This window comes from Cherax quadricarinatus, chromosome 11 (assembly GCF_038502225.1).
Source record: "Cherax quadricarinatus isolate ZL_2023a chromosome 11, ASM3850222v1, whole genome shotgun sequence".
In the NCBI taxonomy this organism is placed as follows: Eukaryota; Metazoa; Arthropoda; class Malacostraca; order Decapoda; family Parastacidae; genus Cherax; species Cherax quadricarinatus.
The window spans coordinates 5,536,795-5,551,794 of NC_091302.1; the positions used below are offsets into that span (position 1 = coordinate 5,536,795).

The following is a 15,000-nucleotide window of genomic DNA, read 5'->3' on the forward strand; positions in this document are numbered from 1 at the left end:
CATCTAAACTATATTGTGTCTGCGGTCTTCTTTGCCCTTCCCCAATCTTCATGACTTTGCATTTGGCAGGGTTAAATTCAAGGAGCCAGTTGCTGGACCAGGCTTGTAGCCTGTCCAGATCTCTTTGTAGTCCTGCCTGATCCTCGTCCGATTCGATTCTTCTCATTAACTTCACATCGTCTGCAAACAAGGACACTTCTGAGTCTATCCCTTCCGTTATGTCGTTCACGTATACCAAGAACAGCACAGGTCCTAGGACTGACCCCTGTGGAACCCCGCTTGTCACAGGCGCCCACTCTGACACCTCGTCGCGTACCATGACTCGTTGTTTCCTCCCTGTCAGATATTCTCTGATCCATTGCAGTGCCTTTCCTGTTATGTGTGCCTGGTCCTCTAGCTTTTGCAGTAACCTCTTGTGAGGAACTGTGTCGAAAGCCTTCTTGCAGTCCAAAAATACGCAGTCGATCCACCCCTCTCTCTCTTGTCTTACTTCTGTCACCTTGTCATAAAACTCTAGTAGGTTTGTGACACAGGATTTTCCTTCCCTGAAACCGTGCTGGTTGTCAATTATACACTTGTTTCTTTCCAGGTGCCCCACCACTCTCCTCCTGATGATCTTCTCCATGACCTTGCATACTATACACGTTAGAGATACAGGCCTGTAGTTTAGTGCCTCATGTCTGTCTCCCTTTTTAAAAATTGGGACTACATTTGCCATTTTCCATACCTCAGGGAGTTGCCCAGTTTCAAATGATGTGTTGAAGATCTTTGTTAATGGCTCACACAATATCTCTGCTCCCTCTTTAAGGACCCATGGAGAGATGTTGTCTGGTCCCACCGCCTTTGAGGTGTGTGTGTGTGTGTGTGTGTGTGTGTGTGTGTGTGTATGTGTGTGTGTAAGTTCTTATTAATTTATAGATTAGTTACTCACTGCTGCACTAACTCACTTACTGAGTCACTGACTCACTCTCTGACTCACTGACTCACTGATTCACTCACACTGACTGTCTCTGACTCACTCACTGACTTACTGTCTCACTCACTCACTGACTTAGTCTCACCCACTCACTGTCTCACACGCTAATTTACTGACTCATTCACTCACTGACTCATTCACTGGCTCACTGATTCACTCACTCAATAACTCACTGTCTCACCAGGAGCCTCGCCAGCTGCTGAGTCTCGACCCCTGCAACCACAATTAGGTGAGTACTGTCTCACTCATTGACTGTCTCACTCACACACTGACTCACCATGGACGTGTAGAGTCACAGGATGGGAGATCTTAGGTCGAGTGTTGACCTGACACTCATACACTCCAGCGTCCTCCAGGGTGGCTTCCTCTATCTCCAGGTCCCACGCCCACACCACGCCCGCCCGCCACGCCCGAACCTGTATAACAAACACACACAAACACATATGGGCGTTTGTTTTGTCAGGACGTTAAAGCAAGTGAAGGTGTCAGTGTTTACACACACACACACACACACACACACACACACACACACACACACACACACACACACACACACACACACACACACACACACACACACTTGTGTTGTAGAGATCTACAATCGACAACATTACTGTCGTCAAAGCATTAAGAAAACATACTGGACTTCACCTTACGAAAGCAGACAAAGTAAATGCGATAGTAATTATGAACGAGGTAGATTAAAGTGGAAAAATACACATGTTATTAGCAGACCTGAAAATTCACGCTCCTCTTTAAACACATATGTAACTGTGAGTTTCATTTTGTTCCTAAACGTTTCTCCTGTGCAGTGGGGTTCTTCAGTGGGATCCAGAGAAGGCAGCAGAAGTGGTAGAGATGTAAAGACGATATCATCAGTCCATCACCCTCGATGACGTAGTTTTGAGGTGTTCGGTCCTTAACATAATTTCTATTTTTAAAGCAGGGGATAGATCATTACCATCAAATTACCGCCCAGTAAGCCTGACCTCAGTTGTAGGCAAATTAATAGTCAATTACAGCTGATATCATAAGAAGGCATCTTGATAACCATAGTCTCAACATGGACTCAGAAGGAGAGTTCCTGCTTCACTAACCTGCTGACTTTCTGCGGTAAAGTACTCGAGGCAGTTGATCGTAATTAAGAATATGACAGAGTACCACACAAAATGACTGTTCTATCAGCACAATACACGGAGATAAAATGAAGATTCTACAGGAGGAGGAGCTTATTAGTCCCTCGTCTGGCTAAATTATATCCAGAAAACAGCCCTATACGTCACTTTAAGACGTCACTCAGCTTATGTAGCTCGGTTCTGGTCTCCATACTACATGATGGACGTAAATACACCGGAAGACATACATTGAGGATAACGACAACTGATTGATGGAGAACCTTCAGCCTTTACTCTCTTGTAAGACAGACTGATTTACAGCTGCCAAGGTCACTTGGCAGCTGTCAATCTGTTAATGAATATATATATGTATATATATATATATATATATATATATATATATATATATATATATATATATATATATATATATATATATATATATATATATATATATATATATATATATGAATGGTTGATAGATACTACTACTAATACCAGCATAACTACTATGGTAGAAATTTCTACCAACATCTGACCCCCACTAGAAGGAGGGTGAAGAAACCGTTACTTCTCCCTCTAGGGAAGGGGGTAAAAACCGGTTCCTCTACTTTAACTTATTCACTCTCGGGAGAGACTAATGTAACATTACATCCCTTGACATATGAGTTATTATTGTTATGATCCTGTCTAAGCAAGGATTTCCTATTCAAGAATGTCTTGAATGTGTCGACATTCTTACTTGTCTGAGGCGCCTTGTGAGTGTCCTTAAATTGCCATTAGGTAGCCCCCATGCCCAGTGCCTGGCCTAAGAGGCACTTTCAAATGGATGGTAGCGGGCGATTAGCTCTCGTTGGGACAAGAGGCAAGCCGGAAGCCAGGGACACCCTGCGACGGACGTCGGGGCTTTTGTGATATTACGATCAACACCTTTTTAATGATGTTAGTCAGTCCCAGGGACTCAATTAAATGATTAGTGGATCCTTCAATTACGCAGGATCAGAGTAGACTGATCAGAGGACGCCAAGTATCAACCCACGCTCGCTGGGACACCTCATTGACTTTCATGTCGGTGGTCCACCTGTCTCGTTCAGTAGTCCCGATAGTCTTGCTCAGAGTCAGATAGTAGCCTATCATCCGTGGGCTTTAGTACAGGTTAATGAAGGTCTAATAACCAGGTGTCGACACGTTGGGTGCCTCACGAAGCAATGTCCCTCCACCACCTGAGTAACACCACCTGAGTAACACCACCTGAGTAACACCACCTGAGTAACACCACCTGAGTAACACCACCTGAGTAATACCACCTGAGTAATACCACCTGAGTAACACCACCTGGATCTTGAGCCAGGAACTGTGTCGACAGAGATTTCACTGAGGTGAGTAATGAAGTATGTTCATTAACAGGGTTCCTCTTACTAGGCAGCAGCCCATTGTGGTTCCTGGTGGGCGGGATTGACAACAACCACTATCACCCCAACAACCACCATCACCATGACAACCACCATCACCATGACAACCACTGTCACCACAACAACCACCATCACCATGACAACCACTGTCACCACAACAACCACCATCACCATGACAACCACTATCACCACAACAACCACCATCACCATGACAACCACTGTCACCACAACAACCACCATCACCATGACAACCACTGTCACCACAACAACCACCATCACCATGACAACCACTGTCACCACAACAACCACCATCACCATGACAACCACTATCACCACAACAACCACCATCACCATGACAACCACTGTCACCACAACAACCACCATCACCATGACAACCACTATCACCACAACAACCACCATCACCATGACAACCACTGTCACCACAACAACCACCATCACCATGACAACCACTATCACCACAACAACCACCATCACCATAACAACCACTATCACCACAACAACCACTATCACCACAACAACCACCATCACCATAACAACCACTATCACTACAACAACCACTATCAACAAAACAACCACTATCACCACAACAACCACTATCACCACAACAACCACCATCACCATAACAACCACTATCACCACAACAACCACTATCACCACAACAACCACCATCACCATAACAATCACTATCACTACAACAACCACTATCAACAAAACAACCACTATCACCACAACAACCACTATCACCACAACAACCACTATCACCACAACAACCACTATCACCACAACAACCACTATCACCACAACAACCACCATCACCACAACAACCACTATCACCACAACAACCACTATCACCACAACAACCACTATCACCACAACAACCACCAACACCATAACAACCACTATCACCACAACAACCACCATCACCATAACAACCACTATCACCACAACAACCACCATCACCATAACAACCACTATCACCACAACAACCACCATCACCATAACAACCACTATCACCACAACAACCACCATCACCATAACAACCACTATCACCACAACAACCACCATCACCACAACAACCACTATCAACAAATAAACCACTATCACCACAACAACCACCATCACCACAACAACCACCATCACCACAACAACCACCATCACCACAACAACCACCATCACCATAACAACCACTATCACCACAACAACCACTATCAACAAAACAACCACTATCACCACAACAACCACCATCACCACGACAACCACCATCACCACAACAACCACTATCACCACAACAACCACCATCACCACAACAACAAACCATCACCACAACAACCACCATCACCACAACAACCACTATCACCACAACAACCACCATCACCACAACAACCACTATCACCACAACAACCACCATCACCACAACAACCACCATCAAAACAACAACCACTATCACCACAACAACCACTATCACCACAACAACCACCATCACCACAACAACCACCATCACCACAACAACCACCATCACCACAACAACCACCATCAAAACAACAACCACTATCACCACAACAACCACTATCACCACAACAACCACCATCACCACAACAACCACTATCACCACAACAACCACCATCACCACAACAACCACCATCACCACAACAATCACTATCACCACAACAACCACCATCACCACAACACCCACCATCTCATCAACCACCATCACCACAACAACCACCATCACCACAACACCCACCATCTCATCAACCACCATCACCATCACAACAACCACCATCACCACAACAACCACCATCACCACAACAACCACCACCACCATCACAACAACCACCACCATCACAACAACCACCACCATCACAACAACCACTATCACCACAACAACCACCATCATCAACACAACAATAACTATTAACACAGGTGCTTATGTGCAGCTGTTGTAGGTGGTGGAAGAGGGTGGTGGGGGATGGTGGTGGTGGAGGTGGTGAGGGATGGTGGTGGTGGAAGAGGGTGGTGGGGGATGGTGGTGGTGGAGGTGGTGAGGGATGGTGGTGGTGGAAGAGGGTGGTGGGGGATGGTGGTGGTGGAGGTGGTGGGGGATGGTGGTGGTAGAGGTGGTGGAGGTGGTGGGGGATGGTGGAGGTGAGGGGATGGTAGTGGAGGTGATGGGGGATGGTGGTGGTGGAGGTGGTGGGGGATGGCGGTGGTGGACATGGTGGAGGATTGTGGTGGTGGAGGTGGTGGGGGATGGTGGTGGTGGAGGTGGTGAGGGATGGTGGTGGAGGAGGTGGTGGGGGATGGTGGTGGTGGAGGTGGTGGGGGATGGTGGTGGGGGAGGTGGTGAGGGATGGTGGTGGTGGAGGTGGTGGGGGATGGTGGTGGTGGAGGTGGTGAGGGATGGTGGTGGTGGAGGTGGTGGGGATGGTTGTGGTGGAGGTGGTGAGAGATGGTGGTGGTGGAGGTGGTGGGGGATGGTGGTGGAGGAAGTGGAGGGAGTTGGTGGTGGTTGTGGAGGTGGTGGGGGGTGGTGGTGGTGGTGGTGGTGGAGGTGGTGGAGGTGGTGGTGGATGGTGGAGATGAGGGGATGGTAGTGGAGATGGTGGGGGATGATGGTGGTGGAGGTGGTGGGGGATGGTGGTGGTGGTGGAGGTGGTGGGGGATGGTGGTGGTGGTGGTGGAGGTGGTGGAGGTGGTGGGGGATGGTGGAGGTGACGGGATGGTAGTGGAGGTGGTGGAGGATGGTTATGGTGGAGGTGGTGGGGGATGGTGGTGGTGGAGGTGGTGGAGGTGGTGGGGGATGGTGAAGGTGGAGGTGGTGAGGGATGGTGGTGGTGGAAATGGTGTGGGATGGTGGTGGTGGAGGTGGTGGGGGATGGTGGTGGTGGAGGTGGAGAGGGATGGTGGTGGTGGAGGTGGTGGGGGATGGTGGTGGTGGAGGTGGTGGGGGGTGGTGGTGGTGGAGGTGGTGGGGGATGGTGGAGGTGGAGGTGGTGGGGGATGGTGGTGGTGGAGGTGGTGCGGGAGGGTGGTGGTGGTGAAGGTGGTGGGGGATGGTTGTGGTGGTGGTGGAGGTGGTGGGGGATGGTGGAGATGAGGGGATGGTAGTGGAGGTGGTGGGGGATGGTGGAGATGAGGGGATGGTAGTGGAGGTGGTGGGGGATGGGTGGTGGTGGTGGTGGTGGTGGTGGTGGTGGTGGTGGTGGTGGTGGTGGTGGTGGTGGTGGGGGATGGTGGTGGTGGAGGTGGTGGGGGACTGTGGTGGTGGATGTGGTGAGGGATGGTGGTATTGGAGGTGGTGGGGGATGGTGGTCGTGGAGGTGGGCGGGATGGTGGTGGTGCAGGTGGTGGGGGATGGTGGTGGTGGAGGTGGTGGGGGATGGTGGTGGTGGAGGTGGGAAGGGATGGTAGTCGTGGAGGTGGTGGGGGATGGTGGTGGTGGAGGTGGTGGAGGTGGTGGGGTGGTGGGGGATGGTTGTCGTGGAGGTGGTGAGGGATGGTGGTGAGGGATGGTGGTGGTGGAGGTGGTTGGGGATGGTGGTGGGGGACGGTGGAGGTGGGAGATGGTGGTGGTGGAGGTGGTGAGTGATGGTGGTGGTGGAGGTGGTGGAGGATGGTGGTGGTGGAGGTGGTGGGGGATGGTGGTGGTGGTGGAGGTGGTGGGGGATGGTGGTGGTGGTGGTGGAGGTGGTGGAGGTGGTGTGGGATGGTGGAGGTGAGAAGATGGTAGTGGAGGTGGTGGGGGATGGTGGTGGTGGTGGCGGATGGTGGTGGTGGAGGTGGTGGGGGATGGTGGTGGTGGAGGTTGTGGGGGATGGTGGTGGTGGAGGTGGTGAGGGATGGTTGTGGTGGAGGTGGTGGGGATGGTGGTGGTGGAGGTGGCAGGGGATGGTGGTGGTGGAGGTGGTTGGGGATGGTGGAGGTGGAGGTGGTGGGGGATGGTGGAGGTGGAGGTGGTGGGGGATGGTGATGGTGGAGGTGGTGAGGGATGGTGGTGGTGGAGGTGGTGCGGGATGGTGGAGGTGGAGGTGGTGGGGGATGGTGGTGGTGGAGGTGGTGCGGGATGGTGGTGATGGAGGTGGTGGGGGATGGTGGTAGTGGAGGTGGCAGGGGATGGTGGTGGTGGTGGAGGTGGTGGGGGTTGGTGGTGGTGGAGGTGGTGGAGGTGGTGGGGGATGGTGGAGATGAGGGGATGGTAGTGGAGGTGGTGGGGGATGGTGGTGTTGGAGGTGGTGAGGGATGGTGGTGGTGGAGGTGGTGGGGGATGGTGGAGGTGGAGGTGGTGGGGGATGGTGGTGGTGGAGGTGGTGAGGGATGGTGGTGGTGGAGGTGGTGGGGGATGGTGGAGGTGAAGGTGGTGGGGGATGGTGGTGGTGGAGGTGGTGCGGGATGGTGGTGGTGGAGGTGGTGTGGGATGGTGGTGGTGGAGGTAGTAGGGGATGGTGGTGGTGGTGGAGATGGTAGTGGATGGTGGTGGTGGTGGTGGAGGTGGTGGGGGATGGTGGTGGTGAAGGTGGTGGGGGATGATGATGGTGGAGTTGGTGGGGGATGGTGGTGGTGGAGGTGGAGGGGGATGGTGGTGTTGGAGATGGTGAGGGATGGTGGTGGTGGAGGTGGTGGGGGATGGTGGTGGTGGAGGTGGTGGGGGATGGTGTTGGTGGAGGTGGTTGGGGATGGTGGTGGTGGAGGTGGTGAGAGATGGTGGTGGTGGTGGTGGTGGGGAATGGTGGTGGTGGAGGTGGTGGGGGTTGGTGGTGGTGGTGGAGGTGGTGGGGGATGGTGTTGGTGGTGTTGGTGGTGATGGTGGTGGTGTTGGTGGTGATGGTGGTGGTGGAGGTATTGGGGGATTGTGGTGGTGGTGTAGATGGTGGAGGTGGTGGAGGATGGTGGAGGTGGTGGTGGTGGAGGAGGATGGTGGAGGTGGTGGAGGATGGTGAAGGTGGTGGAGGATGGTGAAGGTGGTGGAGGATGGTGGAGGTGGTGGAGGATAGTGGAGGTGGTGGAGGATGGTGGAGGATGGTGGAGGATGGTGGAGGATGGTGGAGGTGGTGGACGATGGTGGAGGTGGTGAAGGATGGTGAAGGTGGTGGAGGATGGTTGGGGTGATGGAGGAAGGTGGAGGTGGTGGAGGATGGTGGAGGTGGTGGAGGATGGTGAAGGTGGTGGAGAATGGTGGAGGTAGTGGAGGATGGTGAAGGTGGTGGAGGATGGTGAAGGTGGTGGAGGATGGTGAAGGTGGTGGAGAATGGTGAAGGTGGTGGAGGTGGTGGAAGTGGTGGAGGATGGTGGAGGTGGTGGAGGATGGTGAAGGTAGTGGAGGACCGTGGAGGTGGTGGAGGATGGTGGAGGTGGTGGAGGATGGTGGAGGTGGTGGAGGATGGTGGAGGTGGTGGAGGATGATGAAGTTGGTGGAGGATGGTGAAGGTGGTGGAGGATTGTGAAGGTGGTGGAGGTGGTGGAGGATGGTGGAGGTGGTGGAGGATGGTGAAGGTGGTGGAGGATCGTGAAGGTGGTGGAGGATGGTGGAGGTGGTGGAGGATGATGAAGGTGGTGGAGAATGGTGGAGGTGGTGGAGGATGGTGGAGGTGGTGGAGGAGGGTAAAGGTGGTGGAGGATGGTGGAGGTGGTGGAGGATGGTGAATGAGGTGGAGGATGGTGGAGGTGGTGGAGGATGGTGAAGGTGGTGGAGGATTGTGAATGTGGTGGAGGATGATGAAGGTGGTGGAGGATGGTGTAGTTGGTGGAGGATGGTGAAGGTGGTGGAGGATGGTGGAGGATGGTGGAGGATGGTTAATGTGGTGGAGGATGGTGGAGGTGGTGGAGGATGGTGAAGATGGTGGAGGATAGTGGAGTTGGTGGAGAATGGTGCAGGATGGTGGAGGATGGTGAAGGTGGTGGAGGATGGTGAAGGTGGTGGAGGATGGTGAAGGTGGTGGATAATGGTGGAGGTCGTGGAGGATGGTGGAGGTGGTGGAGGATAGTGAAGGTGGTGGAGGATGGTGGAGGTGGTGGAGGATGGTGGAGGTGGTGGAGGATGGTGACGTTGGTGGAGGATGGTGAAGGTGGTGGAGGATGGTGGAGGTGTTGGAGGATGGTGGAGGTGGTGGAGGATGGTGGAGGTGATGGAGGATGGTGGAGGTGGTGGAGGATGGTGTAGGTGATGGATGATGTTGAAGGTGGTGGAGGATGGTGGAGGTGGTGGAGGATGGTGGAGGTGGTGAAGGATGGTGGAGGTGGTGGAGGATGGTGGAGGTGGTGAAGGATGGTGGAGGATGGTGGAGGTGGTGGAGGATGGTGGAGGTGGTGAAGGATGGTGGAGGTGGTGGAGGTGGTTTAGGATGGTGGAGGTGGTGGAGGTGGTGGAGGATGGTGGAGGTGGTGGAGGATGGTGAAGGTGGAGGATGGTGGAGGTGGTGGAGGATGGTGGAGGATGGTGGAGGTGGTGGAGGATGGTGGAGGTGGTGGAGGATGGTGGAGGATGGTGGAGGTGGTGGAGGATGGTGGAGGATGGTGGAGGTGGTGGAGGATGGTGGAGGTGGTGGAGGATGGTGGAGGATGGTGGTGGGGGAGGTGGTGCGGGATGGTGGTAGTGCAGGTGGTGGGGGATGGTGGTGGTGGAGGTGGTGAGGGATGGTGGTGGTGGAGGTGGTGGGGGATGGTGGTGGTGGAGGTGGTGGGGGATGGTGGAGGATGGTGAAAGGTGGTGGTGGAGGATGGTGGAGAATGGTGGTGGTGGAGATGGTGGTGGTGGAGGGATGGTGGTGGTGGAGGTGGTGGGGGATGGTGGTGGTGGAGGTGGTTAGGGATGGTGGTGGTGGAGGTGGTGGGGGATGGTGGTGGTGGAGGTGGTGGGGGATGGTGGAGGTGGAGGTGGTGGGGGGGATGGTGGTGGTGGAGGTGGTGGGGGAGGGTGGTGGTGGTGAAGGTGGTGGGGGATGGTTGTGGTGGTGGTGGAGGTGGTGGGGGATGGTGGAGATGAGGGGATGGTAGTGGAGGTGGTGGGGGATGGTGGAGATGAGGGGATGGTAGTGGAGGTGGTGGGGGATGGTGGTGGTGGTGGTGGTGGTGGTGGTGGTGGTGGTGGTGGTGGTGGTGGTGGTGGTGGTGGTGGGGGATGGTGGTGGTGGAGGTGGTGGGGGAATGTGGTGGTGGATGTGGTGAGGGATGGTGGTATTGGAGGTGGTGGGGGATGGTGGTCGTGGAGGTGGGAAGGGATGGTGGTGGTGCAGGTGGTGGGGGATGGTGGTGGTGGAGGTGGTGGGGGATGGTGATGGTGGAGGTGGGAAGGGATGGTAGTCGTGGAGGTGGTGGGGGATGGTGGTGGTGGAGGTGGTGGGGGATGGTTGTGGTGGAGGTGGTGAGGGATGGTGGTGAGGGATGGTGGTGGTGGAGGTGGTTGGGGATGGTGGTGGTGGAGGTGGTGGGAGATGGTGGTGGTGGAGGTGGTGAGTGATGGTGGTGGTGGAGGTGGTGGAGGATGGTGGTGGTGGAGGTGGTGGGGGATGGTGGTGGTGGTGGAGGTGGGGGGGGATGGTGGTGGGGGTGGGGGAGGGGGGGGAGGTGGGTGGGGATGGTGGAGGTGAGAAGATGGTAGTGGAGGTGGTGGGGGATGGTGGTGGTGGTGGCGGATGGTGGTGGTGGAGGTGGTGGGGGATGGTGGTGGTGGAGGTTGTGGGGGATGGTGGTGGTGGAGGTGGTGAGGGATGGTTGTGGTGGAGGTGGTGGGGATGGTTGTGTTGGAGGTGGCAGGGGATGGTGGTGGTGGAGGTGGTTGGGGATGGTGGAGGTGGAGGTGGTGGGGGATGGAGGAGGTGGTGGTGGTGGGGGATGGTGATGGTGGAGGTGGTGAGGGATGGTGGTGGTGGAGGTGGTGCGGGATGGTGGAGGTGGAGGTGGTGGGGATGGTGGTGGTGGAGGTGGTGAGGGATGGTGGTGGTGGAGGTGGTGGGGGATGGTGGTAGTGGAGGTGGCAGGGGATGGTGGTGGTGGTGGAGGTGGTGGGGGATGGTGGTGGTGGAGGTGGTGGAGGTGGTGGGGGATGGTGGAGATGAGGGGATGGTAGTGGAGGTGGTGGGGGATGGTGGTGTTGGAGTTGGTGATGGATGGTGGTGGTGGAGGTGGTGGGGAATGGTGGAGGTGGAGATGGTTGTGGTGGGGGATGATGGTGGTGGAGGTGGTGAGGGATGGTGGTGGTGGAGGTGGTGGGGGATGGTGGAGGTGAAGGTGGTGGGGGATGGTGGTGGTGGAGGTGGTGAGGGATGGTGGTGGTGGAGGTGGTGAGGGATGGTGGTGGTGGAGGTAGTAGGGGATGGTGGTGGTGGTGGAGATGGTAGTGGATGGTGGTGGTGGTGGTGGAGGTGGTGGGGGATGGTGGTGGTGAAGGTGGTGGGGAATGGTGATGGTGGAGTTGGTGGGGGATGGTGGTGGTGGAGGTGGAGGGGGATGGTGGTGTTGGAGATGGTGAAGGATGGTGGTGGTGGAGGTGGTGGGGGATGGTGGTGGTGGAGGTGGTGTGGGATGGTTTTGGTGGAGGTGGTTGGGGATGGTGGTGGTGGAGGAGGTGAGAGATGGTGGTGGTGGAGGTGGTGGGGAATGGTGGTGGTGGAGGTGGTGGGGGTTGGTGGTGGTGGTGGAGTTGGTTGTGGTTGGTGGTGGTGGTGGAGGTGGTGGAGGTGGTGGGGATGGTGGTGTTGGTGGTGGTGGAGGTATTGGGGGATTGTGGTGGTGGTGTAGATGGTGGAGGTGGTGGAGGAGGTGGAGGAGGGGGTGGTGGAGGAGGATGGTGGAGGTGGTGGAGGATGGTGAAGGTGGTGGAGGATGGTGAAGGTGGTGGAGGATGGTGGAGGTGGTGGAGGATAGTGGAGGTGGTGGAGGATGGTGGAGGATGGTGGAGGATGGTGGAGGTGGTGGACGATGGTGGAGGTGGTGAAGGATGGTGAAGGTGGTGGAGGATGGTTGGGGTGATGGAGGAAGGTGGAGGTGGTGGAGGATGGTGGAGGTGGTGGAGGATGGTGAAGGTGGTGGAGAATGGTGGAGGTAGTGGAGGATGGTGAAGGTGGTGGAGGATGGTGAAGGTGGTGGAGGATGGTGAAGGTGGTGGAGAATGGTGAAGGTGGTGGAGGTGGTGGAAGTGGTGGAGGATGGTGGAGGTGGTGGAGGATGGTGAAGGTAGTGGAGGACCGTGGAGGTGGTGGAGGATGGTGGAGGTGGTGGAGGATGGTGGAGGTGGTGGAGGATGGTGGAGGAGGTGGAGGATGATGAAGTTGGTGGAGGATGGTGAAGGTGGTGGAGGATTGTGAAGGTGGTGGAGGTGGTGGAGGATGGTGGAGGTGGTGGAGGATGGTGAAGGTGGTGGAGGATCGTGAAGGTGGTGGAGGATGGTGGAGGTGGTGGAGGATGATGAAGGTAGAATGGTGGAGGTGGTGGAGGATGGTGGAGGTGGTGGAGGAGGGTAAAGGTGGTGGAGGATGGTGGAGGAGGGTGGAAGGAATGGAGGTGTGGAGGATGGTGGAGGTGGTGGAGGATGGTGAAGGTGGTGGAGGATTGGGGAATGGTGGAGGATGATGAAGGTGGTGGAGGATGGTGTAGTTGGTGGAGGATGGTGAAGGTAGGAGGATGGTGGAGGATGGTGGAGATGGTTAATGGTGGAGGATGGTGGAGGTGGTGGAGGATGGTGAAGATGGTGGAGGATAGGGAGTTGGTGGAGAGGTGGCAGGATGGTGGAGGATGGGGAGGTGGTGGAGGATGGAGGTGGTGGAGGAGGTAAGGTGGTGGATAATGGTGGAGGTCGAGGATGGTGGAGGTGGAGGATAGTAAGGTGGTGGAGGATGGTGGAGGTGGAGGATGGTGGAGGTGGTGGAGGATGGGGATGGGCAGGAGGATGGGGAAGGTGGTGGAGGGATGGTGGAGGTGTTGGAGGATGGTGGAGGTAGGAGGATGGTGGAGGTGATGGAGGATGGTGGGAGGTGGTGGAGGATGGTAGGTGATGGATGATGAAGGTGGTGGAGGATGGGGAGGTGGTGGAGGATGGTGGAGGTGGTGGGAGGTGGTGGAGGTAGGAGGGATGGTGGAGGTATGGAAGGATGGAGGATGGTGGAGGTGGTGGAGGACAGAGGAAGGATGGTGGAGGTGGTGGAGGTGGTTTAGGAGGTGGAGGTGGGGAGGTGGTGGAGGATGGTGGAGGTGGAGGATGGTGAAGGTGGAGGATGGTGAGGTGGAGGATGGTGGAGGATGGAGGTGGTGGAGGATGGAGGTGGTGGAGGACAGAGGATGGTGGAGGTGGTGGACAGGAGGATGGTGGAGGTGCGGGGAGGATGGTGGAGGTGGTGGAGGGTGGTGAAGGATGGTTGTGGAGGATGGTGGACGATGGTGGTGGATGGTGGAGGGTGGTGGTGGTGGAGGATGGTGGAGGATGGTGGAGGGTGGTGAGGTGGTGGGAGGATGGTGGAAGGTGGTGGAGGATGGTGGAGGTGGTGAGAATGGTGGAGGATGGTGGAGGTGGTGGAGGATGGTGGAGGTGGTGGAGGATGGGTGGATGGTGAGGAGGGTGGAGGGATGGGTGGAGGATGGTGGGAGGGGATGGTGGAGGATTGTGGGGAGGATGGTGGAGGTGGTGGAGGATGGTGGAGGATGGTGGAGGATGGTGGAGGATGGTGAGGAGGCCCAGAGGATGGTGGAGGGTGGTGAAGGATTGTGAGAGGTGGTGGAGGATGATGGAAGATGGTGGATATGGTGGAGGATGGTGGAGGTGGGGAGGACAGGAGGGTGGTGGAGGATGGTGGAGGATGGTGGACGATGGTGGTGGATGGTGGAGGGTGGTGGTGGTGGATGGTGGAGGATAGTGGAGGACAGGAGGGGATGGTGGAGGGGATGGTGGAGGATGGTGGAGGGTGGTGGTGGAGGATGGTGGATGGTGGAGGATGGTGGAGGATGGTGGAGGATGGTGGAGGGTGGTGGAGGATGGTGGAGGATTGTGATGGATGATGGAGGGTGGTGGTGGAGGATGGTGTAGGATGGTGGTGGAGTGGAGGATGGTGGATGATGCTGGTGGAGAGTGGTGGAGGATGGTGGAGGATGGTGGAGGTGGTGGAGGATGGTGGAGGACAGGAGGGATGGTGGAGGTGGTGGAGGGTGGTGGAGGACAGAGGATGGCAGGAGGTGGTAGGTGGACAGGGAGGTGGAGGATGGTGGAGGATGGTGGAGGATGGCCCCAGGAGGATGGTGGAGGTGGTGGAGGAGGGAGGATGGTGGACAGGTTGGACAGGAGGTGGGGAGGATGGTGGAGGATGGTGGAGGTGGAGGATGGTGGAGGATGGTGGAGGGATGGTGGAGACGGGGAGGTGGTGGCAGTGGATGGCAGAGGGGATGGCGGAGGATGGTGGAGGGGATGGTGAGGATGGTGGAGGGGTGGTGGACAGTGGAGATGGTGGAGGATGGTGGAGGTGGTGGAGGTGGAGGATGGTGGAGGACAGGAGGG

General features: G+C 56.0%; 1 protein-coding gene across 1 annotated transcript in view; it reads right to left on the minus strand.

Moving 5' to 3' along the window:
- Positions 1 to 15,000, minus strand: part of LOC138852581 (BCL-6 corepressor-like protein 1) — a gene marked incomplete at its 5' end in the record, with an annotated part of 40,875 nt that overhangs the window by 9,916 nt on the left and 15,959 nt on the right. Inside the window, one exon of the mRNA XM_070084189.1 lies at positions 1,254 to 1,392. Coding sequence (XP_069940290.1) covers positions 1,254 to 1,392 — 139 coding nt within the window. The remainder of the gene's footprint in view (positions 1 to 1,253; positions 1,393 to 15,000) is intronic.